The sequence below is a fragment of the Narcine bancroftii genome, chromosome 2 (genome assembly GCF_036971445.1).
Source record: "Narcine bancroftii isolate sNarBan1 chromosome 2, sNarBan1.hap1, whole genome shotgun sequence".
NCBI classification, from domain to species: domain Eukaryota; kingdom Metazoa; phylum Chordata; class Chondrichthyes; order Torpediniformes; family Narcinidae; genus Narcine; species Narcine bancroftii.
In genome coordinates this window covers 198,889,131-198,916,521 of record NC_091470.1, presented here as the reverse complement: position 1 = coordinate 198,916,521, position 27,391 = coordinate 198,889,131, and the positions used below count along the sequence as shown (strand labels likewise).

The window sequence follows — 27,391 nt, the reverse complement described above, 5'->3', positions numbered from 1 at the left end:
TTCACTCTGTTTGACCCCAGAAGAGTGTGATGGGACGGTGTGGAGGGAGTTTCTCTCTGTCTGACCCCGGGAGTGTGTGATGGGATGCTGTGGAGGGAGCTTCACTCTGAACCCTGGAGTGTGTGATGGGACAGTGTGGAGGGAATTTCACTCTGTCTGACCCTGGGAGAGCGTGATGGGACGGTGTGGAGGGAACTTCACTCTATCTGACACCAGGAGAGTGATGGGACGCTGCGGAGGGCGCTTCATTCTGTGTATGACCCGGGAATGTATGATGGGACGGTGTGGAGGGAGTTTCACTATGTCTTACCCTGTGCGTGTGTTATGGGATGGTGGGGATGGTGCTTCACTCTGTCTGACCCCAGATGTGTGTGATGGGATGTTGTGGAGGGAGCTTGAGCCTGTCTGACCCTGGATGTGTGTGATGGGACGGTGTGGCGGGACTTTCACCCTGTCTGACCCCGGGCGTGTGTGATGGGACGGTGTGGAGGGAGCTTCACCATGTCTGACCCCAGACTTGTGTGATGGGACGGTGTGGAGGGAACTTCACTCTGACCCCGGGCGTGTGTGATGGGACGGTGTGGAAGGAGCTTCACACTGTGTCTGACCCCGGGAGTGTGTGATGGACGGTGTGGAGAGAGCTTCACTCTGTCTGACCCCTGTAGTGTGATGGGATGCTGCGGAGGGAGCTTCATTCTGACCCCTGGAGTGTGTGATGGGACAGTGTGGAGGGAATTTCAATCTGTCTAACCCTGGGAGTGTGTGTTGGGACCGTGTGGAGGGCGTTATACCCTGTCTGACTCCGGCTGTGCGTGTTGGGAAGGTGTGCAGGGAGCTTCACTCTGTCTGACACCAGGCGTGTGTGATGGGACGGTGCGGAGGGAGCTTCACTCGGTCTGACACTGGGAGAGCATGATGGGACAGTGTGGAGGGAACTTCACTCTATCTGACCCCGGGACAGTGATGGGACGCTGCGGAGGGCGCTTCTATCTGTGTCTGACCCCAGGAGTTATTGATGGGACGGTGTGGAGGGAGCTTCACACTGTCAGACCCCAGAGGTGTGTTTGATGGGACGGTGTGGATGGAGTTTCAATCTATGTCTGACCCCGGGAGTGTGTGATGGACGGTGTGGAGAGAGCTTCACTCTGTCTGAACCCTGTAGTGTGTGATGGGATGCTGCGGAGGGAGCTTCACTCTGACCCTTGGAGTGTGTGAAGGGACAGTGTGGAGGGAATTTCACTCTGTCTGACCATGGGAGTGTGTGTTGGGACGCTGTGGAGGGAGTTTTACCCTGTCTGATGCCGGACGTGTGTGTTGGGAAGGTGTGGAGGGAGCTTCACTCTGTCTGACCCTGGAGATGTCCGATGGGATGGTGTGGAGGGAACTTCACTCTGACCCCGGGCGTGTGTGATGGGGCGGTGTGGAGGGAACTTCACTCTGACCTCGGGTGTGTGTGATGGGACGGTGTGGAGGGAATTTCACTCTGACCCCGGGGGTGTGAAATGGGGCGGTGTGGAAGGAGGTTCACTCTGTGTCTGACCCTGGGAGTGTGTGATGGGACGATGTGGAGAGAGCTTCACTCTGTCTGACCCAAGTGGTGTGTAATGAGATGCTGCGGACGGAGCTTCACTCTGACCCCTGGAGTGTGTGATGGGACAGTGTGGAGGGAGTTTCACTCTGTCTGACCCCTGAAGTGTGTGTTGGGAAGTTATGGAGGGAGCTTCACTCTGTCTGACCCCGTACGTGTGTGATGGGGCGGTGTGGAAGGAGGTTCACTCTGTGTCTGACCCTGGGAGTGTGTGATGGGACGATGTGGAGAGAGCTTCACTTTGTCTGACCCCAGTGGTGTGTAATGAGATGCTGCGGACGGAGCTTCACCCTGACCCCTAGAGTGTGTGATGGGACAGTGTGGAGGGAGTTTCACTCTGTCTGACCCCTGAAGTGTGTGTTGGGAAGTTGTGGAGGGAGCTTCACTCTGTCTGACCCCGTACGTGTGTGATGGGACGGTGTGGAGGGAGCTTCACTCTGTCTGACCTCGGCTGTCCGTGATGGGATGGTGTGGAGGGAGATTCACCCTGTCTTACTCCGGGCATGTGATTTGTGACGGTGTGGAGGGAGCTACACCCTGTCTGACCCCGGGAGAGTGTGATGCGACGCTGCGGAGTGAGCTTCACTCTGACCCCTGGAGTGTGTGATGGGACAGTGTGGAGGGAGCTTCACTCTGACCCCGGGCGTGTGTGATGGGATAGTGTGGAGGGAGCTTCACTCTGTCTGACTCCGGGCATGTGATTTGTGACGGTTTGGAGGGAGCTACACCCTGTCTGACCCTGGGAGAGTGTGATGCAACGCTGCGGAGGAAGCTTCACTCTGACCCCAGGAGTGTGTGATGGGACGGTGTGGAGGGAGTTACTCTCTGTCTAACCCCAGGAGTGTGTGATGGGATAGTGTGGAGGGAGCTTCACACTGTCTGTCCCCGGACGTGTGATGGGACGTAGTGGCGGGAGCTGCACTCTGTCTGACCCCAGACGTGTGTGAGGTACATTGTGGAGGGAGCTTGACAATGTCTGTCCCCGGATGTGTGTGATGGGATGGTGGGGAGGGAGTTTCACCCTGTCTGACCCTGGGTGTGTGTGATGGGACGGGGTGGAGGGAGTTTCACCCTGTCTGACCCCGGGTGTGTGTGATGGGATGGTGTGGAGGGAGTTTCTCTCTGTCTGACCCCAGGAGTGCGTGATGGGACGGTGTGGAGGCAACTTCACTCTGTCTGACCCTGGGATAGCATGATGGGACGGTGTGGAGGGAACTTCAGTCTATCTGACCCCGGGACAGTGATGGAATGCTGCGGAGGGCGCTTCACCCCGTGTCTGACCCCAGGAGTGTATGATGGGACGGTGTGGAGGGAGTTTCACCCTGTCTGACCCTGGGTGTGTGTGATGGGACGGTGTGCAGGAGCTTCACCCTGTCTGACCCCAGACGTGTGTGATGGGTCGGTGTGGAGGGAACTTCACTCTGACCCCGGGCGTGTTTGATGGGACGGTGTGGAAGGAGCTTCACTCTGTCTGAACACTGTAGTGTGTGATGGGATGCTGCCGAGGGAGCTTCCCTCTGACCTCTGGAGTGTGTGATGGGACATTTTGGAGGGAATTTCACTCTGACCCTGGGAGTGTGTGTTGGAACGGTGTGGAGGGAGTTTCACTCTGACCCCAGGAGTGCGTGATGGGACGGAGTTGAGGGAACTTCACCCTGAGTCTGACCCCGGGAGTGTGTAATCGGACGGCGCGGAGGGAACTTCACTCTTAACCCGGGAGTGTGGTGATGGGACGTAATGGAGTGAGCTGTACTCTGTCTGAACCCAGATGTGTGTGAGGGATGTTGTGGAAGGCGCTTCACTTTGAGTCTGACCCTGGGAGTGTGTGATTGGACAATGCGGAGAGAGCTTCACTCTGTCTAGCCCCAGTGGTGTGCAATGAGATGCTGCGGACGGAGCTTCACTCTGACTCCTGGAGTGTGTGATGGGACAGTATGGAGGGAGTTTCACTCTGTCTGACCCTGGAGGTTTGTGTTGGGAGTTGTGGAGGGAGCTTCACTCTGTCTGATCCCGGACGTGTGTGTTGGAAACGTGTGGAGAGAGCTTCACTCTGTCTGACCCCGGGCGTGTGTGATGGGACGGTGTGGAAGGAGCTTCACACTGTGTCTGACCCCGGGAGTGTGTGATGGGTGGAGTGGAGAGAGCTTCACTCTGACCTCTGTAGTGTGTGATGGGATGCTGCGGAGGGAGCTTCACTCTGACCCCTGGAGTGTGTGATGGGACAATGTGGAGGGAATTTCACTCTTTCTTACCCTGGGAGTGTGTGTTCGGATGGTGTGGAGGGAGTTTTACGATGTCTGACCCCAGACGTGTGTGTTGGGAAGGTGTGGAGGGAGCTTCACTCTTTCTGACCCTGGGCGTGTCTGATGGGATGGTGTGGAGGGAACTTCACTCTGACCCCGGGCGTGTGTGATGGGGCGGTGTGGAAGGAGCTTCACTCTGAGTCTGACCCTGGGAGTGTGTGATTGGACGATGTGGAGAGAGCTTCACTCTGTTTGACCCTGGGTGTTTGTAATGGGACAGTGCAGAGGGAACTTCACTCTGACTCCGGGAGTGTGTGATGTGACGCTGGAGAGGGAGCTTCACTCTGACCCCTGGCGTGTGTGATGGGATGGTGTGGAGGGAGCTTCACCCTGTCTGTTCCTTGACATATGTGATGGGACGTAGTGGCGGGAGCTGCACTCTGTCTGACCCCAGACGTGTGTGAGAGGCGTTGTGGAGGGAGCTTCACGCTGTCTGTCCCCGGATGTGTGTGATGAGACGGTGGGGAGAAGTTTCACCCTGTCTGACCCTGGGAGTGTGTGATGGGTTGCTGCGGAGGGAGCTTCACTCTGAACCCTGGAGTGTGTGATGGGACAGTGTGGTGGGAATTTCACTCTGTCTGACCCTGGGAGTGTGTGTTGGAATGGTGTGGAGGGAGTTTGACTATGTCGGACCCCAGGAGTGTGTGATGGGATGGTGTGGAGGGAGTTTCTCTCTGTCTGACCCCAGGAGTGCATGATGGGACGGTGTGGAGGGAACTTCACTCTGTCTGACCCTGGGAGAGCATGATGGGACGGTGTGGAGGGAACTTCACTATGTCTGACCCTGTGCGTTTTTTTTTAATTTATTTTTTATTTTTCACACCATAAATCACATTAGCCATGATATACACTATTTCTTTTTCACACATATACAGTGACTTTTTCTCCCCCCCCTCCCTTTCCTCCCAAACCACCCCCCCACCCCCCCTCTCATCCATTTTAGGTATACAATCTAGGTTGCATTCAGCCAGTCAGACAATGTTGTCATTCAACAAAATTACACCAGAAATTCTACTGAGTCCATTCTTTTCTTTCCTTCTCCTTCCATCAACTTAGGTAATGTTTGTCCCCGGTAGGTTTTCGCTATTGTATTTAATGTAAGGCTCCTATACTTGTTCGAATATTTCAATATTATTTCTTAACCTATATGTTATTTTTTCTAATGGAATACATTTATTCATTTAAATTTAGTAGTTTCTTCCTTTTAATTTGGTTATGTATTCCATTAATATTTAAAGACATATCGTTCAGCGTAGCCCTTTTATATTTTGTTTATCTTCTCTTTCCGTTTTTCCATCATTACCTTTCCTCCTTTTCCATTTCTGTTTTCTTATTTTCAACTCTTTATAAGACAACATTCCTACAACATCCAACATTTTCCTTATTCTCCTATTTCTATCTTATTTATCCCCAATCTCCCCTTCACCTCCTGAGTTGTCCTTTATCCCTTGTCGGACAACCACATCTCCCCTCTCCATTTGGATTTGCGAATCCACTCGCAAGCGTCAACTGATTTTGCAGTGACCGCTATTTCCCCCCACCCCGCCTCCCCCAGAAAAGATTTCACTTTTCATATGTCACAAAGGTCACTCTTTTAATTCCCTCCTTATTCTCTCTATTCCATTACCTTCCCTTATTAATTCTTGTCTATACTATCTATATTTTCCTCTAAGTACAGATACATTTATGTATGCTCATTGTCTCTATTCACTCTTATACCTCTTTACCCGCATACATATGAATCGTGATCATTTTTACTCTCATTACCCGTCTTCATCCCTCAGTCTATTTTTGTCTTTACCCACATACATATCAATCGTGATCATTTTAACTCTCATTACCCGTCTTCCTCCCTCAGTCTATTTTTGTAATTGTTCTGCAAATTTTCATGCTTCTTCTGGATCCGAGAATAGTCTGTTTTGTTGTCCTGGAATAAATATTTTCAATACCGCTGGATGCTTTAGTATAAATTTATACCCTTTCTTCCATAAAATCGCCTTTGCTGTATTGAACTCTTTTCTCTTCTTTAGGAGTTCAAAACTTATATCTGGATAAATGAAGATTTTTTGCCCTTTATACTCCAGTGGTTTGTTGCCCTCTCTTACTTTTTCCATTGTCTTCTCCAGTACCTTTTCTCTTGTAGTATATCTTAGGAATTTTACTACAATAGATCTTGGTTTTTGTTGTGGTTGTGGTTTAGAGGCCAATACTCTATGTGCCCTTTCTATTTCCATTTCTTGCTGTAGTTCTGGACATCCTAGGGTCTTAGGGATCCACTCTTTTATAAACTCCCTCATATTCTTGCCTTCTTCATCTTCCTTAAGGCCCACTATCTTTATGTTATTTCTTCTGTTATGGTTTTCCATTGTATCTATTTTTTGAGCTAGTAGTTCTTGTGTCTCTTTAGTTTTTTTATTAGATTTCTCCAATTTCTTTTTTAAGTCTTCTACCTCCATTTCTGCTGCTACTGCCCGCTTTTCCATCTTGTCCATTTTCTTTCCCATTTCTGTTAAGGTCATCTCCATTTTATTTATTTTCTCTTCTGTGTTGTTTATTCTTTTTCTTAAATCCTTAAATTCCTGTGTTTGCCATTCTTTAAATGACTCCATGTATCCTTTAATAAGAGCAAGTATATCCTTTACCTTGCCTTTCTTTTCTTCTTCTATTTCACTGTACTCTTCTTCTTCCTCTTCTTCCTCTGGGTTGACCATCTGTTGTTTCTTTGGTGCCCTTTCCTCCTCTTCTTTCTTGTTTCTGTTGTCTTCTGTGGTCTCTTCTTGCTGCAGGTGTTCTGCAGCTGTCGTTGCCGGCTGTGGAGATCGACTCCCCAGCTGGTCCCCCCTCCCGTCGGTGTGTTTTTTTTCATTCGCATGCGCGGTTGCGCACTTTTACTCGGCTCTGCGAGCCATTTTTGTAGTCCATTATTTACCGACCTGAGGGAGCGGGTTTCTCTCTCCGCAGCGGGCCTCTTCGGACAGGTAAGGCCTTCACCTTTTTCCTCCTTTGTCTTCTCTTCCTCTCTTCTTACCGTTGCTTTCGATTTTTCTTTTTTTGTCGCCATCTTCTTTCCTCCTTTATACTCACTTTTCTGTAACTTTTATATCTGTGCCTTTGTGTTTTCTTTTGTTTTTCCCGACTTTTCTGGAGAGGGCTGGAGTTCACCGTCCGGCCACTACTCCATCACGTGACTCCTCTCCGACCCTGTGCGTGTTTTATGGGATGGTGGAGAGGGAGCTTCACCCTGTCTGACCCCAGATGTGTGTGATGGGTCGGTGTGGAGGGAACTTCACTCTGACCCCGGGCTTGTTTGATGGGACGGTGTGGAAGGAGCTTCACTTTATGTCTGACCCTGGGAGTGTGTGATGGACGGTGTGGAGAGATCTTCACTCTGTGTAACCCCTGTGGTGGTGATTGGATGCTGCAGAGGGAGCTTCACTCTGACCCCTGGAGTGTGTAATGGGACAGTGTGGAGGGAATTTCACTCTGTCTGACCCTGGGAGTGTGTGTTGGAACGGTGTGGAGGGAGTTTCACTCTGACCCCAGGAGTGTGTGATGGGACAGTGTGGAGGGAATTTCACTCTGTCTGACCCTGGGAGTATGTGTTGGAACGGCGTGGAGGGAGCTTGACCCTGTCTGACCCTGGATGTGTGTGATGGGACGGTGTGGGGGGACTTTCACCCTGTCTGACCCTGGTAGTGTGTGTGGGGATGGTGTGGAGGGAGCTTCACTCTGTCTACCCCAGGCGTGTGTGTGTTGGGACGGTGTGGAGCGAGCTTCATTCTGTGTCTGACCCCGGGAGTGTGTAATGGGACGGTGCGGAGGGAACTCCACTTTGACCCCGGGAGTGTTTTATGGGACGGTGTGGAGGGAGTTTCACTATGTCTGACCCCTGTAGTGTGTGATGGGATGCTGCGGAGGGAGCTTCACTCTGACCCCTGGAGTGTGTGATGGGACAGTGTGGACGGAATTTCACTCTGTCTGATCCTGGGAGTGTGTGTTGGAACGGTGTGGAGGGAGTTTCACTATGTCTGATCCCGGGAGTGTGTGATTGGATGGTGTGGAGGGAGTTTTACCCTGTCTGACCCCGGACGTGTGTGTTGCGAAGGTGTGGAGGGAGCTTCACTCTGTCCGACCCTGGGCATGTATGATGGGACGGTGTGGAGGGAACTTCCCTCTGACCCCGGGCATGTGTGATGGGACAGTATGGAGGGAACTTCACTCTGACCCCGGGCGTGTGATGGGACGGTGTGGAAGGAGCTTCACTCTGTGTCTGACCCTGAGAGTGTGTGATGGGACGCTGCAGATGGAGCTTCACTTTGACCCCAGGAGTGTGTGATGGGATGGTGTGGAGGGAGCTTCACCCTGTCTGTCCCCAGACATGTGCGATGGGACGTAGTGGCGGGAGCTGCACTTTGTCTGACCCCAGACGTGTGTGAGGGTCGTTGTGGAGTGAGCTTGACCCTGTCTGACCCCGGATGTGTGTGATGGGACGGTGGGGATGCCGTTTCACCATGTCTGACCCTGGGCGTATGTGATGGGATGGTGTGGAGGGAGTTTCACCCTGTCGGACCCCGGACGTGTGTGATGGGATGCTGCGGAGGGAGCTTCACTGACCCCTGGAGTGTGTGATGGGACAGTGTGGAGGGAATTTCACTCTCTCTGAGCTGGGAGTGTGTGTTGGGATGGTGTGGAGGGAGTTTTATCCTGTCTGACCCCGGTTGTGTGTGTTGGGAAGATGTGGAGGGAGCTTCTCTCTGTCTGACCCTGGGCGTGTCTGATGGGACGGTGTGGAGGGAACTCACTCTGACCCCGGGCGCGTTTGATTGGAAGGTGTGGAGGGAACTTCACTCTGACCCCGGGCGTGTGTGACAGGACGGTGTGGAAGGAGCTTCACTCTGAGTCAGAGCCTGGGAGTGCGTGATGGGACGATGTGGAGAGAGCTGCACTCTTTCTGACCCCAGTGGTGTGTAATGAGTTGCTGCGGACGGAACTTCACTCTGACCCCAAGAGTGTGTGATGGGACAGTGTTGAGGGAATTTCACTCTGTCTGACCCAAGGAGTGTGTGTTGCGAAGGTGTGGAGGGAGTATTACCCTGTCTGACCCCGGACGTGTGTGTTGGGAAGGTGTGGAGGGAGCTTCACTCTGTGTCTGACCCCGGGCGTGTGTGATGGGACGGTGTGGAGGGAGCTTCACTCTGTCTGACCCCGGACGTGTTTGATGGGACGGTGTGGAAGGAGCTTCACACTGTGTCTGACCCCTGGAGAGTGTCTGACCTCTGGGCTGGTGTGGAGGGAGCTTCACCCTGTCTGACCCCAGACGTGTATGATTTGTTAGTGTGGAGGGAACTTCACCATGACCCCGGGAGTGTGTGATGGGCGGTGTGGAGAGAGCTTCACTCTGTCTGACCCTGGGAGTGTGCGTTGGGATGGTGTGGAGGGAGCTTCACCCTGTCTGTCCCGGTACAGTGTGATGGGACGTAGTGGCGGGAGCTGCACTCTGTCTGACCCCAGACGTGTGTGAGGGACGTTGTGGAGGGAGGTTGACACTGTCTGTCCCCGGATGTGTGTGATGGGACTGTGGGGAGGGAGTTTCACCCTGTCTGACCCTGGGTGTGTGTGATGGGACGGTGTGGAGGGAGTTTCACCCTGTCTGACCCTGGGTGTGTGTGATGGGATGGTGTGGAGGGAGCTTCACCCTGTTGGACCCCAGGAGTGTGTGATGGGATGGTGTGGCAGGACATTCACCCTGTCTGACCGCGGGCGTGTGTGATGGGACAGTGTGGAGAGAGCTTCATCCTGTCTGACCCCAGACATGTGTGATGGGTCGGTGTGGAGGGAACTTCACTCTGACCCCGGGCTTGTTTGATGGGACGGTGTGGAAGGAGCTTCACTCAATGTCTGACCCTGGGAGTGTGTGATGGACGGTGTGGAGAGATCTTCACTCTGAGTAACCCCTGTGGTGGTGATTGGATGCTGCGGAGGGAGCTTCACTCTGACTCCTGGAGCGTGTGATGGGACAGTGTGGAGGGAATTTCACTCTGTCTGACCCTGGGATTGTGTGTTGGGAAGGTGCGGAGGGAACTTCAGTCTGAGCCCGAGCGTGTGTGATGGGACGGTGTGGAGGGAGCTTCACTCTGTCTGACCCTGGGCGTGTGTGATGGGACGGTGTGGAGGTAATTTCACTCTGTCTGACCCTGTGCGTGTGTTATGGGATGGTGGGGAGGGACTTTCACTCTGTCTGACCCCAGACGTGTGTGATGGGATGGTGTGGAGCGAGCTTCACTCTGTCTGACCCCGGGCGTGTGTGATGGGATGGTGTGGAAGGGACCTCTCTCTGTCTCACCCCGGGCATGCGTTTTGGGACGATGTGGAGTGAGTTTCACCCTGTCGGACCCTGGGCGTGTATGATGGGATGGTGCGGAGGGAGCTTCACCTTGTCAGACACCAGGAGTGTGTGATGGGATGGTGTGGAGGGAGTTTCTCTCTGTCTGAGCCCAGGGGTGCGCGATGGGACGGAGTGGAGGGAACTTCACTCTGTGTCTAACCCCAGGATTGTATGATTGGATGGTGTGGAGGGAGTTTCACTATGTCTGACCCAGTGCATGTGTTATGGGATGGTGGGGAGGAAGTTTCACTCTGTCAGACCCCAGACGTGTGTGATGGGATGTGGTGGAGGGAGTTTGACCCTGTCTGACCCAAGATGTGTGTGATGGGACGGTGTGGCGGGAGTTTTACCCTGTCTGACCCCGGACGTGTCTGTTGGAAAGGTGTGGAGGAAGCTTCACACTGTATGACCCTGGGCGCGTATGAAGGGACGGTGTGGAGGGACCTTCACCCTGTCTGTCCCCGGGCATGTGTGATGGGACGGTGTGGAGGGAGCTTCACCCTGTTTGACCACGGGTGTCTGTGATGGGATGGTGTGGAGGGAGCTTCACCGTGTCTGACTACGGGCATGTGATTTGGGACGGTGTGGAGGGAGTTTCATTATGTCTGACCCTGTGCGTGTGTTATGGGATGGTGTGGAAGGAACTTCACTCTGTGTCTCACCCCGGTAGTGTGTGATGGGTCGGTGTGGAGGGACCTTCTCTCTGTCTGACCCCGGGCGTGCGTTTTGGGACGATGTGGCGGGAGTTTCACCCTTTCTGACCCCGGGCGTGTGTGATGGGATGGTGTGGAGGGAGCTTCACCCTGTCAGACCCCAAGAGTGTTTGATGGGATGGTGTGGAGGGAGTTTCTGTCTGAGCCCAGGAGTTCGTGATGGAACGGTGTGGAGGGAACTTCACTCTGTCTGACCCTGGGAGAACGTGATGGGATGGTGTGGAGGGAACTTCACTCTATCTGACCCCAGGAGAGTGATGGGAAGCTGCAGAGGGCGCTTCACTCTGTGTCTGACCCCAGGGGTGTATGATGGGACAGTGTGGAGGGAGTTTCACTATGTCTTACCCGGTGCGTGTGTTATGGGATGGTGGGGAGGAAGCTTCACTCAGTCTGACCCCAGACGTGTTTGATTTGATGCTGCGGAGGGAGCTTGACCCTATCTGACCCTGGATGTGTGTGATGGGATGCTGCGGAGGGCGCTTCACTCTGTGTCTGACCACAGGAGTGTATGATGGGACGGTGTGGAGGGAGTTTCTCTATGTCTGACCCGGTGCGTGTGTTATGGGATGGTGGGAAGGAAGGTTCACTCTGTCTGACCCCAGGAGTGTGTGATGGGTCATTGTGGAGGGAACTTCACTTTGACCTCGGGCGTCTGTGTTGGGATGGGATGGAAGGAGCTTCACTCTGTGTCTGACGCCAGGATTGTGTGATGGACGGTGTGGAGAGAGCTTCACTATGTCCCCTGGAGTGTGTGATGGGACAGTGTGGAGGGATTTCACTCTGTCTGACCCTGGACGTGTGTGTTGGGAAGGTGTGGAGGGAGTTTCACTCTGTCTGACCCCAGACGTGTGTGATGGGATGGTGTGGAGGGAGCTTCACCCAGTCAGACCCCAGGAGTATTTGATGGGATGCTGTGGAGGGAGTTTCTCTCTGTCTGACCCCAGGAGTGCGTAATGGGACGGTGTTGAGGGAACATCACTCTGTCTGACCCTGGGAGAGCGTGATGGAATGGTGTGGAGGGACCTTCTCTCTGTCTGACCCCGGGCGTGCGTTTTGGGATGATGTGGAGTGAGTTTCACCCTGTCTGACCCTGGGCGTGTATGATGGGATGGTGCGGAGGGAGCTTCACCTTGTCAGACACCAGGAGTGTGTGATGGGATGGTGTGGAGGGAGTTTCTCTCTATCTGACCCCAGGAGTGCATGATGGGACGGTGTGGAGGGAACTTCACTCTGTCTGACCCTGGGAGAGCGTGATGGGACGGTGTGGAGGGAACTTCACTGACCCCAGGCGTGTTTGATGGGACGGTGTGGAAGTAGCTTCACTCTGTGTCTGACCCTGGGCGTGTGTAATGGGACGGTGTGGAGGGTGCTTCACTCTGTGTCTCACCCTGAGAATGTGTGATGTGACGGTGTGTAGGGACCTTCTCTCTGTCTGACCCCGGGTGTGAGTTTTGGGACGATGTGGAGGGAGTTTCACCCTGTCTGACCCTGGGCGTGTGTGATGGGATGGTGTGGAGGGAGCTTCACCCAGTCAGACCCCAGGAGTATTTGATGGGATGCTGTGGAGGGAGTTTCTCTCTGTCTGACCCCAGGAGTGCGTAATAGGACGGTGTTGAGGGAACATCACTCTGTCTGACCCTGGGAGAGCGTTATGGGATGGTGTGGAGGAAACCTCACTCTCTCTGACCCCTGAAGTGTGTGTTGGGAAGGTGTGGAGGGAGCTTCACTCTGTCTTATCCCGGACGAGTGTGTTGGGAACGTGTGGAGGGAGCTTCACTCTGTCTGACCCTGTGCGTGTTTTATGGGATGGTGGAGAAGAAGCTTTACTCTGTCTGACCCCAGATGTGTGTGATGGGACGTGGTGGAGGGAGCTTCACCTTGTCTGACTCCGATCATGTGATTTGGGAAGGTGTGGAGGGAGCTACAACCTGTCTGACCCCGGGTGAGTGTGATGTGACGCTGTGGAGGGAGCTTTACCCTGACCCCGGGAGTGCGTGATGGGTCAGTGGGGAGGGAGCTTCACTCAGTCTGACCCTGGACGTGAGTGATGGAACGTTGTGGAGGGAGTTTCACTCTGTCGGACCCCGGTCGTGTGTGATGGGACGGTGTGGAGGGTGCTTCACCCTGTGAGACCCCAGGAGTATTTGATGGGATGGTGTGGAGGGAGTTTCTCTCTGTCTGACCCCAGGAGTGCGTAATGGGACGGTGTTGAGGGAACATCACTCTGTCTGACCCTGGGAGAGCGTGATGGGATGGTGTGGAGGAAACCTCACTCTCTCTGACCCCTGAAGTGTGTGTTGGGAAGGTGTGGAGGGAGCTTCACTCTGTCTTATCCCGGACGAGTGTGTTGGGAACGTGTGGAGGGAGCTTCACTCTGTCTGACCCTGTGCGTGTTTTATGGGATGGTGGAGAAGAAGCTTTACTCTGTCTGACCCCAGATGTGTGTGATGGGACGTGGTGGAGGGAGCTTCACCTTGTCTGACTCCGATCATGTGATTTGGGAAGGTGTGGAGGGAGCTACAACCTGTCTGACCCCGGGTGAGTGTGATGTGACGCTGCGGAGGGAGCTTTACCCTGACCCCGGGAGTGTGTGATGGGTCAGTGGGGAGGGAGCTTCACTCAGTCTGACCCTGGACGTGAGTGATGGAACGTTGTGGAGGGAGTTTCACTCTGTCGGACCCCGGTCGTGTGTGATGGGACAGTGTGGAGGGAGCTTCACCCTGTCTGACCCCAGACGTGTGTGATGGGTCGGTGTGGAGGGAACTTCACTCTGACCCCGGGAGTGTGTGATGGACGGTGTGGAGAGAGCTTCACTCTGTGTAACTCCTATGGTGGTAATAGGATGCAGCGGAGGGAGCTTCACTCTGACCCCTGGAGTGTGTGATGGGACAGTGTGGAAGGAGCTTCATTCTGTCTGACCCCTGTCGTGTGTCATGGGTTGCTGCGGAGGGAGCTTCACTCTGACCCCTGGAGTGTGTGATGGGACAGTGTGGAGGGAATTTCACTCTGTCTGACCCTGGGATTGTGTGTTGGGAAGGTGCGGAGGGAACTTCAGTCTGAGCCCGAGCGTGTGTGATGGGACGGCGTGGAGGGAGCTTCACTCTGTCTGACCCTGGGCGTGTGTGATGGGACGGTGTGGAGGGAATTTCACTCTGTCTGACCCCAGACGTGTGTGATGGGACGGTGTGGAGGGAGCTTCACTCTGTCTGACCCCGGGCGTGTGTGATGGGACGGTGTGGAGGGAGCTTCACCCAGTGAGACCCCAGGAGTATTTGATGGGATGGTGTGGTGGGAGTTTCTCTCTGTCTGACCACAGGAGTGCGTGATGGGACGGTTTTGAGGGAACTTCACTCTGAGTCTGACCCCGGCAGTGTGTAATAGGACGGTGCGGAGGGTACTTCACTCTTAACCCGGGAGTGTGGTGATAGGACGTAGTGGAGGGAGCTGCACTCTGTCTGACCCTGGGAGAGTGTGATTGGACAATGTGGAGAGAGCTTCACTCTGTCTCGCCCTAGTAGTGTGTAATGAGATGCTGTGGACGGAGCTTCACTCTGACTCCTGGAGTGTGTGATGGGACAGTATGGAGGGAGTTTCACTCTGTCTGACCCCGGACGTGTGTGTTGGGAACATGTGGAGAGAGCTTCACTCTGTCTGACCCTGTGCGTGTTTTATGGGATGGTGGAGAGGAATCTTCACTCTGTCTGACCCCAGATGTGTGTGATGGGACGTGGTGGAGGGAGCTTCACACTGTCTGACCCCTGGAGTGTGTGATGGGACGCTGCAGAGGGAGCTTCACTTTGATCCCAGGAGTGTGTGATGGGATGGTGTGGAGGGAACTTCACCCTGTCTGTCCCGGGACATGTGTGATGGGACGTAGTGGCGGGAGCTGCACTCTGTCTGACCCCAGACGTGTGTGAGGGACGTTGTGGAGGGAAGTTGACACTGTCTGTTCCCGGATGTGTGTGATGGGACGGTGGGGAGGGAGTTTCACCCTGTCTGACCCTAGGTGTGTGTGATGGGACGGTGTGGAGGGAGTTTCACCCTGTCTGACCCCGGGTGTGTGTGATGGGATGGTGTGGAGGGAGCTTCACCCTGTCGGACCCCAGGAATGTGTGATGGGATGGTGTGGAGGGAGTTTCTCTCTGTCTGACCCCAGGAGTGCATGATGGGACGGTGTGGAGGGAACTTCACTGTCTGACCCTGTGCGTGTTTTATGGGATGGAGAGGAAGCTTCACTCTGTCTGACCCCAGATGTGTGTGATGCAACGGTGTGGCAGGACATTCACCCTGTCTGACCGCGGGCGTGTGTGATGGGACAGTGTGGAGGGAGCTTCACCCTGTCTGACCCCAGACGTGTGTGATGGGTCGGTGTGGAGGGAACTTCACTCTGACCCCGGGAGTGTGTGATGGACGGTGTGGAGAGAGCTTCACTCTGTGTAACTCCTGTGGTGGTAATAGGATGCTGCGGAGGGAACTTCACTCTGACCCCTGGAGTGTGTGATGGGACAGTGTGGAAGGAGCTTCATTCTGTCTGACCCCTGTCGTGTGTCATGGGATGCTGCGGAGTGAGCTTCACTCTGACCCCTGGAGTGTGTGATGGGACAGTGTGGAGGGAATTTCACTCTGTCTGACCCTGGGATTGTGTGTTGGGAAGGTGCGGAGGAAACTTCAGTCTGAGCCCGAGCGTGTGTGATGGGACGGTGTGGAGGGAGCTTCACTCTGTCTGACCCTGGGCGTGTGTGATGGGACGGTGTGGAGGTAATTTCACTCTGTCTGACCCTGTGCGTGTGTTATGGGATGGTGGGGAGGGACTTTCACTCTGTCTGACCCCAGACGTGTGTGATGGGATGGTGTGGAGCGAGCTTCACTCTGTCTGACCCCGGGCGTGTGTGATGGGATGGTGTGGAAGGGACCTCTCTCTGTCTCACCCCGGGCATGCGTTTTGGGACGATGTGGAGTGAGTTTCACCCTGTCTGACCCTGGGCGTGTATGATGGGATGGTGCGGAGGGAGCTTCACCTTGTCAGACACCAGGAGTGTGTGATGGGATGGTGTGGAGGGAGTTTCTCTCTGTCTGAGCCCAGGGGTGCGCGATGGGATGGAGTGGAGGGAACTTCACTCTGTGTCTAACCCCAGGATTGTATGATTGGATGGTGTGGAGGGAGTTTCACTATGTCTGACCCAGTGCATGTGTTATGGGATGGTGGGGAGGAAGTTTCACTCTGTCAGACCCCAGACGTGTGTGATGGGATGTGGTGGAGGGAGTTTGACCCTGTCTGACCCAAGATGTGTGTGATGGGACGGTGTGGCGGGAGTTTTACCCTGTCTGACCCCGGACGTGTCTGTTGGAAAGGTGTGGAGGAAGCTTCACACTGTATGACCCTGGGCGCGTATGAAGGGACGGTGTGGAGGGACCTTCACCCTGTCTGTCCCCGGGCATGTGTGATGGGACGGTGTGGAGGGAGCTTCACCCTGTTTGACCACGGGTGTCTGTGATGGGATGGTGTGGAGGGAGCTTCACCGTGTCTGACTACGGGCATGTGATTTGGGACGGTGTGGAGGGAGTTTCATTATGTCTGACCCTGTGCGTGTGTTATGGGATGGTGTGGAAGGAACTTCACTCTGTGTCTCACCCCGGTAGTGTGTGATGGGTCGGTGTGGAGGGACCTTCTCTCTGTCTGACCCCGGGCGTGCGTTTTGGGACGATGTGGCGGGAGTTTCACCCTTTCTGACCCCGGGCGTGTGTGATGGGATGGTGTGGAGGGAGCTTCACTCTATCTGACCCCAGGAGAGTGATGGGAAGCTGCAGAGGGCGCTTCACTCTGTGTCTGACCCCAGGGGTGTATGATGGGACAGTGTGGAGGGAGTTTCACTATGTCTTACCCGGTGCGTGTGTTATGGGATGGTGGGGAGGAAGCTTCACTCAGTCTGACCCCAGACGTGTTTGATTTGATGCTGCGGAGGGAGCTTGACCCTATCTGACCCTGGATGTGTGTGATGGGATGCTGCGGAGGGCGCTTCACTCTGTGTCTGACCACAGGAGTGTATGATGGGACGGTGTGGAGGGAGTTTCTCTATGTCTGACCCGGTGCGTGTGTTATGGGATGGTGGGAAGGAAGGTTCACTCTGTCTGACCCCAGGAGTGTGTGATGGGTCATTGTGGAGGGAACTTCACTTTGACCTCGGGCGTCTGTGTTGGGATGGGATGGAAGGAGCTTCACTCTGTGTCTGACGCCAGGATTGTGTGATGGACGGTGTGGAGAGAGCTTCACTATGTCCCCTGGAGTGTGTGATGGGACAGTGTGGAGGGATTTCACTCTGTCTGACCCTGGACGTGTGTGTTGGGAAGGTGTGGAGGGAGTTTCACTCTGTCTGACCCCAGACGTGTGTGATGGGACGGTGTGGAGGGAGTTTCACTATGTCTGATCTGGTGCGTGTGTTATGGGATGGAGGGGAGGATTCTTCACTCTGTCTGACCCCGACGTGTGTGATGGGACGTGGTGGAGGGAGCTTGACCCATTCCGACCCCAGATGTGTGTGATGGCTCGGTGTGGAGGGAACTTCACTTTGACCCCGGGCATGTGAGTTTGGATGGGATGGAAGGAGCTTCACTCTGTGTCTGACGCCGGGAGTGTATGATGGACGATGTGGAGAGAGCTTCACTCTGTCTGACCCCTGCAGTGTTTGATGGGATGCTGCGGAGGAGGCTTCACTCTGACCCCTGGAGTGTGTGATGGGACAGTGTGGAGGGATTTCACTCTGTCTGACCCTGGACGTGTGTGTTGGGAAGGTTGGGAGGGAGTTTCACTCTGTCTGACCCCACACGTGTGTGATGGGACGGTGTGGAGGGAACTTCACTCTGACTCTGGGTGTCTGTGATGGGATGCTGCGGAGGGAGCTTCACTCTGACGCTTGGAGTGTGTGATGCGACCGTGTAGAGGGAATTTCACTCTGTCTGACCACGGGTTTCTGTGATGGGATGGTGTGGAGGGAGCTTCACTCTGACCCCGGGCGTGTGTGATTGGATGGGATGGAAGGCGCTTCACTCTGTCTGACCCCGGGAGTGTGTGATGGACGGTGTGGAGAGAGCTTCACTCTGTCTGACCCCTGTAGTGTGTGTTGGGATGCTGCGGAGGGCGCTTCACTCTCACCCCTGTAGTGTGTGATGGTACAGTGTGGAGGGAGTTCCACTCTGTCTGACCCCTGAGGTGTGTGTTGGGAAGGTGTGGAGTGAGCTTCGCTCTGTCTGATCCCCGAAGTTTGTGTTGGGAATGTGTGGAGGGAATTTCACTCTGTGTGACCCCTGGCGTGTGTGATGGGACGGTGTGGAGGGAGCTTCACCCTGTCTGTCCCTGGGCATGTGTGATGGTACAGTGTGGAGGGAGCTTCACCCTGTCTGACCCCAGGAGTGCATGATGTGATGGTGTAGAGGGAACTTCACGCTATCTGACCCTGGGAGAGTGATGGGACGCTGCTGAGGGCGCTTCACTCTGTGTCTGACCCCAGGAGTGTATGATGGGACAGTGTGGAGGGAGTTTCACTATATCTGACCCGGTGCGTGTGTTATGGGATAGTGGGGAGGGCGCTTCACTCTGTGTCTGACCACAGGAGTGTATGATGGGACGGTGTGGAGGGAGTTTCTCTGTCTGACCCGGTGCATGTGTTATGGGATGGTGGGGAGGAAGCTTCTCTTTGTCTGACCCCAGACGTGTGTGCTGGGACGTGGTGGAGGGAGCTTGACCCAGTCTGACCCTGGATGTGTGTGATGGGTCATTGTGGAGGGAACTTTACTTTGACCCCTGGCGTGTGTGTTTGGATGGGATGGAAGGAGCTTCACTCTGTGTCTGATGGCGTGAGTGTGTGATGGACGGTGTGGAGAGAGCTTCAATCTGTCTGACCCCTGTCATGTGTGATGGGATGCTGCGATGGGAGCTTCACTCTGACCCCTGGAGTGTGTGATGCGACCGTGTAGAGGGAATTTCACTCTGTCTGACCCTGGGAGTGTGTGTTGTGACGGTGTGGAGGGAGTTTTACCCTGTTGACCCCAGACGTGTCTGTTGGAAAGGTGTGGAGGGAGCTTCACTCTGTCTGACCCTGGGCGTGTATGATGGGACGGTGTGGAGGGAGCTTCACCCTGTCTGACCACGGGTGTCTGTGATGGGATGGTGTGGAAGGAGCTTCACTCTGACCCCGGGCGTGTGTGATTGGATGGGATGGAAGGCGCTTCACTCTCTGTCTGACCCCGGGAGTGTGTGATGGACGGTGTGGAGAGAGCTTCACTCTGTATGACCCCTGTAGCGTGTGTTGGGATGCTGCGGAGGGAGCTTCAATCTGACCCCTGGAGTGTGTGATGGGACAGTGTGGAGGGAATTTCACTCTGTCTGACCCTGGGAGTGTGTGTTGGGACGGAGTGGAGGGAGTTTTACCCTGTCTGACCCTGGACGTGTGTGTTGGGGAGATGTGGAGGGAGCTTCACTCTGTCTGACCCTGGGCGTAGATGATGGGACGGTGTGGAGGGAACTTCACTCTGACCCCGGGAGTGTGTGATGGGACGGTGTGGAGGGAACTTCACTCTGACCCCGGGCGTGTGTGATGGGACGGTGTGGAAGGAGCTTCACTCTGTCTGACCCCAGTGGTCTGTAATGAGATACTGCGGACTGAGCTTCACTCTGACCCTGGAGTGTGTGATGGTACAGTGTGGAGGGAGTTCCACTCTGTCTGACCCCGGAGGTGTGTGTTGGGATGGTGTGGAGGGAGCTTCACTCTGTCTGATCCCGGAAGTTTGTGTTGGGAATGTGTGGATGTAACTTCACTCTATCTGACCTTGGGAGAGTGATGGGACGCTGCGGAGGGCACTAAACTCTGTGTCTGTCCTTGGGAGTGTATGATGGGACGGTGTGGAGGGAGCTTGACCCTGTCTGACCCCGTGGATGTGTGTGATGGGACAGTGTGGAGGGAGCTTCACTCTGTTTGACCCCTGTAATGTGTGATGGGATGCTGCGGAGAGAGCTTCACTCTGACCCCTGGAGTGTGTGATGGTACAGTGTGGAGGGAGTTCCACTCTGTCTGACCCCTGAAGTGTGTGTTGGAAGGTGTGGAGGGAGCTTCACTCTGTCTGACCCTGGGAGTGTGTGTTGGGACGGTGTGGAGGGATATTCTCTCTGTCTGACCCTGGGCGTGTATGATGGGACCGTGTGAAGGGAGCTTCACCCTGTCTGACCCCAATAGTGTGTGATGGTGTGGAGGGAGCTTCACCCTGTTTGGCCCTTGGAGTGTGTGATGAGACAGCGTGGAGGGAACTTCACTCTGACCCCAGCTGTGTGTGATGGGACAGTGTGGTGGGAGTTTCACTCTGTCTGACGCTGGGAATGTGTGAGGGGATGGTGTGGAGGGAACTTCGCTCAGTCTGATCCTGGACGTGTGTGATGAAATGGTGTGGAGGGAGTTTCACTCTGTCTGACCCCGGGATTGTGTGATGGTACGGTGTGGAGGTAGCTCCACTTTGTCTGACACTGGGAGTGCGTTTTGGGACGGTATGGAGGGAGCTTCACTATGTCTTGCCCTGTGTGTGTGTTATGGGATGGTGGGGAGGGAGTTTCACACTGTCTGACCCCAGACGTGTGTGATTTGACGGTGTGGAGGGAACTTCACTCTGACCCCGAGCATGTATGATGGGACGGTGTGGAGAGAGCTTCACTCTGTCTGACCCCTGTAGTGTGTGTTGGGATGCTGCGGAGGGAGCTTCACTCTGACCCCTGGAGTGTGTGATGGGACAGTGTGGAGGGAATTTCACTCTGTCTGACCTTGGGAGTGTGTGTTGGGACGGAGTGGAGGGAGCTTTACCCTATCTGACCCCGGGAGGGTGCTATGCGACGCTGTGGTGGGAGCTTCACTCTGACCCCAGGAGTGTGTGATGAGATGGTGTGGAGGGAATTTCACTCTGTCTGACCCTGGGAGTGTGTGTTGGGACGGTGTGGAGGGAGTTTTACCCTGTCTGACCCCGGACATGTCTGTTGGGAAGGTGTGGAGGGAGCTTCACTCTGTCTGACCCTGGGCGTGTAAGATGGGACGGTTTTGAGGGACCTTCACCCTGTCTGTCCCCGGGCATGTGTGATGGGATAGTGTGGAGGGAGCTTCACCCTATTTGACCCCGGGATTCTGTGATGGGATGGTGTGGAGGGACCCACACCCTGTCTGACTCCGGGCATGTGATTTGGGACAGTGTGAAGGGAGCTACACCCCGTCTGACCCCGGGAGCGTGTCATGCGACGCTGTGGAGGGAGCGGGGCAGTGGGACTGGGGTGGAGAGGAGAGCGGGGCAGTGGGACCGGGGTGGAGAGGAGAGCGGGACCAGTTGGGCCTGATACGGGGCTGTGGGGAGAGAGCGGGACCAGTTGGGCCTGATACGGGGCTGTGGGGAGAGAGCGGGACCAGTTGGGCCTGATACGGGGCTGTGGGGAGAGAGCGGGACCAGTTGGGCCTGATACGGGGCTGTGGGGAGAGAGCGGGACCAGTTGGGCCTGATACGGGGCTGTTGATAGAGGGTGGGATAGTTGGACTATGGTTTTCCTGCTGGTAACTGGAACAGTGGAAAGTGAAACCACATTTCACCAACGTTTCAGGCCTGACCCCATGAGTGTGTGATGGGACAATGGGGAGGGAGCTTCACTCTGTCTGACCCCGGGATTGTGTGATCGGACGGTGTGGAGGGAGCTTCACTCTGTCTGACCCTGGGAGTGCGTTTTGGGACAGTGTGGAGGGAGCTTCACTATGTCTTACCCTGTGCGTGTGTGTTGGGATAGTGGGGAGGATACTTCACTCTGTCTGACCCCGGGCGTGTGTGATCGGACGGTGTGGAGGGTGCTTCACCCTGTCTCACCCCGGGCATGTGATTTGGGATGGTGTTGAGGGAGTTTCACTCTGTGTCTGACCCCAAGAGTGTGTGATTTGTCGGTTTGGAGGGAGCTTCACTCTGACCCCGGGTGTGTGCTTTGGGACGGTGGGGAGGGAATTTCACTCTGTCTGACCCCGGGTGTGTGCTGGGACGGTGTGGTGGGAGCTTCACCCTGTCTGTACCGGGCGTGTGTGTTGGGAAGGTGTGGAGGGAGCTTCACCCTGTCTTACCCCGGGAGAGCGCGATGCAACGCTGCGGTGGGAGCTTCACTCTGATCCCAGGAGTGTGTGATGAGATGGTGTGGAGGGAATTTCACCCTCTCTGATCCCGGGCGTGTGTGATGAGACGGTATAGAGGGAGCTTCACCCTATCTGACCCTGGTCGTGAATGATGGGACCGTGTGGAGGGAACTTCACTCTCTGACCCTGGGAGTGTGTGATGGGACGGTGTGGAGGGAGCTTCACTCTAACTGGTGTTTTGCTTTTAATTGCAGTGTGAAAAGTGTGACCTGCATTTTCGACACAAAAGTCAGCTGCGACTGCACCTGCGGCAGAAACATGGGGCTATCACCAACACCAAGGTCCGCTACAAGATCGTCCCTGAGCTCTGCCGGGGAGCGCTGCAGGCCTGCTAGTCGCCCGACCTGCGGCCGTCCAACCCTCCCCCATCCCCCACCGCCTGGCCCAATCGATACCCCCCCCCTCCTCCCAACGGACCCAGGGATCATTCCCTATCGCTGCCCCGGAGGTGTTGAGGGCTGATCCTGGGTGAGGAGGTGGACAAGTCTGATCGAGCTCGTTGGAACTCCTGGGTGTCAGCTCCTATTCCCTGTTAATGGACAGGAGAGGGTGGCTCGATTTTGGGGGTGGGTTTGCCTTGTCGGGAGAGGTTTTCAGTGAGGATGGAAGGTGGGCCACCACCTCCCCTGGCCATCCGAAATCCTTGCTGAGTTTGATTGCTGGGTCTGTGGGTTCGTGACTGCAGGAAGGTTACAGAGGGTAGCATGATGTGGGGGGTGGGGGGGGGCTGTTGATTAGCTCCCTCCCGCTGCCCCTTCTGTACGGAGCTCATTGGGGGGGGTGGGGTCACACGTATGCCAACGGCCATATTCCTCGCCTTTCTTCCTGCTCCACCTTTGCTGCTGGCTCCCATTTTAATGCCACTGCAAAAGCTAACGTCCCTCCCGATGGGCAACAGAGGGCTGGTCACTCCCAAGATGAGCCTGCCCCACGGCTCGTTCTATCTCCACTGCCCCCGGTGCTGAACGATTCTTGTCGGCCACGGCTGGGTGAGCGTCTCTAGCAACCATTCTGGTGTAGGTTCGTGGGTTCACCCCCCTGCCTCGTCCCCGATCCCCGCTACTGCCAAGGCTCCGTGAAAACCAAGTGGGCACCGATTGCATGCCCCACTTACAACACGGACCTTCCCAGACCAGACCTGTCTGGGGCCGGAGAGTCAAAGTGTAATTCTGCCTCTGGTTAGAGAATCTCTTCACCCTCCACAGATGCTGCCCGACCCACTGAGTGTTTCCAGCGTTTTCTGATTTTTTTTGTCTCGCATTTGTGGCGTCTGCACTTTTTTTGGTTGTGACTTTTAATTCTTTTCCCAAACGTCCGGGTCTGGGTCGAGAGCTCCCAGCTCCTGCCTGAGGTTTGCTGGATGAATCAAGAGATCTCAAGAGGATGAGGCCTTTCAAATTAAAACCAAAGCCCGCAACAGGATCTGCGCGATACTGCCGGTTCCGAAAACCTGAGAGCAGCTCGCTTTCCCTCCTCCACTCACCCCACCCCGGGATCCTGGGCTAGTTTCCCAGCTGGTCACAGGCCCCCCCCCCCCCCCAACTCTCGGGATCCCTGCGAGCTCCAGTTCCGCCCAGAGTCACACCTTCCCCCTGCCCCATCCACCTGTCGCTAGCAGCTTCAACACTGCAGAACTGTTTGGGACCCAAATCCCAGTTTTCCTGCGCTGAACTGTTGCTGTGAAACCTGCCCGAGTTTGAATCCCACCCCCGGTGCCTTGTGGAAACACAGGCCCGGGAACGCAAGCCCATGTCCGCCTCTTCATCCTCGAGCCATTTGTGAAGGGCGACACAAGTTGGCACGGCGCTTCAGCGCCAGCGACCCACGTTCAAAACCCCCGCTGTCAGGAGTTTGTACGCTCTCCTCATTTCTGTGTGGGTTTCTTCCCACCCTTCAAAAACTATCTGGGGGTGGGGGGGAGAGGTTGTAGTCATTGGACGGCACGGGTTCGTGAGCCGAAGGGCCTGTTACCGGGCTGTATGTCTACATTTAATAAATGTTTCAGGGGCATCGCAGGGAATGCTGGTTCTTCCCTGTGGATACAATGGCTCTCTGAGCATCTTCCCATTTCCACCCTCCCCTCTCACTCTGAATGGGACCCTATCTCTCCCAGCACCCCCCTCCCCCACTGTGCCTTGGGGCCATTACCCTCGCTGTGTGAAGGGGATCCTATCTCCCACCACCCTCCCTTTCATCCCGTGGGCCATTCCCCTTACCCTGTGAGTGGGCCCCATCTCCTCTTCCCCTCCCTCAGTCCCGTGGGCTGTTCCCCTCTCCCACCCAATCCCCGGGTCCTGTGGGCTGTTTCCCTCACCCCGTTAGCAGGACTCTATCTCCTTTCCCCCCTCCCCACCAGTCCCGTGGGCCGTTCCCCTCTCCCCATGGGGCCCTATCTCCTCCCCCAGTCCTGTGGCCCGTTCCCCTCCCCATGGGGCCCCAGTCCCGTGGGCCATTCCCCTCGCCCCATGGGGTTCCCCTCTCCCCATCGGGCTCTATCTCCTCTCCCCCTCCTCCAGTCCCATGGTCCATTCCCCTCTCCTCCTGCTTCGAGTTCTGAGCTTATCTCTGAATAATTTGCATTTTTTAATTGTTGGAAATTTCTGTAAATTTATCTTTGGCTTTAAGCAATTTGCTAAACCGTTTTGCTGAGCAAAAAAAAAATCAAAGAACTTTTGAAAATAAACAATTTTTTTTTACAAAACTGAGAAAAGAACCTGGATCGTTATTTAGTGAAAACAATCCTGGAGAAACTCGGACGGTGAATGTCACAGAGCGAAGATCACGTACTTCACCAATGTTCTGCGGGGAGGGTGGGGGGGGGTCACAAGGGGGGGAGGGAAGCAGGGTAGTGAGGGGATTTGCGTGAAGGAGGGGGGTTGGGGTTTGTGGGGAATGGGGTCGCTTTGGTCTGGGAGGGAGGGAGGGAGGGAGGGAGGGAGGAGAGGCTATTGCGCTGTTGGGGGGAGGGTGGGGGAAAATGAGGAATCTCCCTGTATAAATGAGTAGAACAGCAGGGAAACAGGCCCTTCCACCTCTGTGGTCCATGCTGACCTCTCATTTTACTCTCCATTCCTTCCCCACATTCCACCTGGACTTGGGGGGCATCGACAGCAAATGATCCTGACCTGCTCCCCGCTGTGCAGCACGGTCACGGGGCAACGTGCCCGATGCATACAATAACAGGGACCGGTGTGGGGAGAGTGCGGGGCAGTGGGACCGGGGTGGAGAGGAGGGCGGGGCAGTGGGACCGGGGTGGAGAGGAGGGCGGGGCAGTGGGACCGGGGTGGAGAGGAGGGCGGGGCAGTGGGACCGGGGTGGAGAGGAGGGCGGGGCAGTGGGACCGGGGTGGGGAGGAGGGCGGGGCAGTGGGACCGGGGTGGGGAGGAGGGCGGGGCAGTGGGACCGGGGTGGAGAGGAGGGCGGGGCAGTGGGACCGGGGTGGAGAGGAGGGCGGGGCAGTGGGACCGGGGTGGAGAGGAGGCCGGGGCAGTGGGACCGGGGTGGAGAGGAGGGCGGGGTAGTGGGACCGGGGTGGAGAGGAGGGCGGGGCAGTGGGACCGGGGTGGAGTGGAGGGCGGGGCAGTGGGACCGGGGTGGAGAGGAGGGCGGGGCAGTGGGACCGGGGTGGAGAGGAGGCCGGGGCAGTGGGACCGGGGTGGAGAGGAGGCCGGGGCAGTGGGACCGGGGTGGAGAGGAGGCCGGGGCAGTGGGACCGGGGTGGAGAGGAGGGCGGGGCAGTGGGACCGGGGTGGAGAGGAGGGCGGGGCAGTGGGACCGGGGTGTGGCGAGAGTGCGGGGCAGTGGGACCGGGGTGTGGCGAGAGTGCGGGGCAGTGGGACCGGGGTGTGGCGAGAGTGCGGGGCAGTGGGACCGGGGTGTGGCGAGAGTGCGGGGCAGTGGGACCGGGGTGTGGCGAGAGTGCGGGGCAGTGGGACCGGGGTGTGGCGAGAGTGCGGGGCAGTGGGACCGGGGTGTGGGGAGAGTGCGGGGCAGTTGGGCCTGATACGGGGCTGTCGGGAGAGAGCGGTACCAGTTGGCCCTGATACGGGGCTGTGGGGAGAGAGCGGGACCAGTTGGCCCTGATACGGGGCTGTGGGGAGAGAGCGGGACCAGTTGGCCCTGATACGGGGCTGTCGGGAGAGAGCGGTACCAGTTGGCCCTGATACGGGGCTGTGGGGAGAGAGCGGGACCAGTTGGCCCTGATACGGGGCTGTGGGGAGAGAGCGGGACCAGTTGGCCCTGATACGGGGCTGTGGGGAGAGAGCGGGAGCAGTTGGCCCTGATACGGGGCTGTGGGGAGAGAGCGGGACCAGTTGGGCCTGATACGGGGCTGTGGGGAGAGAGCGGGACCAGTTGGGCCTGATACGGGGCTGTGGGGAGAGAGCGGGACCAGTTGGGCCTGATACGGGGCTGTGGGGAGAGAGCGGGACCAGTTGGGCCTGATACGGGGCTGTGGGGAGAGAGCGGGACCAGTTGGGCCTGATACGGGGCTGTGGGGAGAGAGCGGGATCAGTTGGGCCTGATACGGGGCTGTGGATAGAGGGTGGGATAGTTGGACTATGGTTTTCCTGCTGGTAACTGGAACAGTGGAAAGTGAAACCACATTTCACCAACGTTTCAGGCCTGAGCCCTTCAAGGTGTGAGCAAATAGCAGGCAGATGCCTGGATTTCGGACAGAGGAGTACAGACAGAAGGTGTTAATTCAGGATTGAAGGGCATCCACCTCGAACAGAGGAATTTGTTCAGCCAGAGGGTGGTGAATTTGTGGCCACAGGTGGTTGTGGAGGCCATGTCATTGGGTATATTAAGTTTTGATTAGCCAGGGCATCAAAGGTTATGGGGAGAAGGCCAGGCAGTGGGGCTGAGTGGATCAGCTCATGATTAAATGGTGGGGCAGACTGGATGGACTGAATGGCCTACTTCTGCTCCTGTCTTATGGTCTAATTGGCTGTTGCAGGCAGGGGAGAGGAAAGGTGAGAATTGATGAGGGGAAGGTGGGGTTTTGGCTTTGAGAATGCAGGACTGGGGAGTTCTTCTCAGGACGTGCAGTCGCTGTTCCGCCTTCCTGACAAATGAGGAGATGGTGGGCATCTCGGCGACGTGGGGGGTGACTTTCAGAGATTTTCCCCTACCCTCCGTGACTGGACGCTTCCCACCTGACTGGATGCGCGGGGGCTCCAACCCCAACCTGGGACAAATCGGCCACTCGA

General features: G+C 56.1%; 1 protein-coding gene across 3 annotated transcripts in view; it reads left to right on the top strand.

Moving 5' to 3' along the window:
• LOC138754954 (B-cell CLL/lymphoma 6 member B protein-like) overlaps positions 1-24,882 on the top strand; it is a 73,660-nt gene extending 48,778 nt beyond the window's left edge. For all 3 annotated transcript variants that reach the window (XM_069920018.1, XM_069920016.1, XM_069920017.1), the window contains exon 10: positions 22,376-24,882. In XM_069920018.1, coding sequence (XP_069776119.1) covers positions 22,376-22,516 — 141 coding nt within the window. In that variant the 3' untranslated portion in view covers positions 22,517-24,882. The remainder of the gene's footprint in view (positions 1-22,375) is intronic.
• Positions 24,883-27,391: the final 2,509 nt, after the last annotated feature.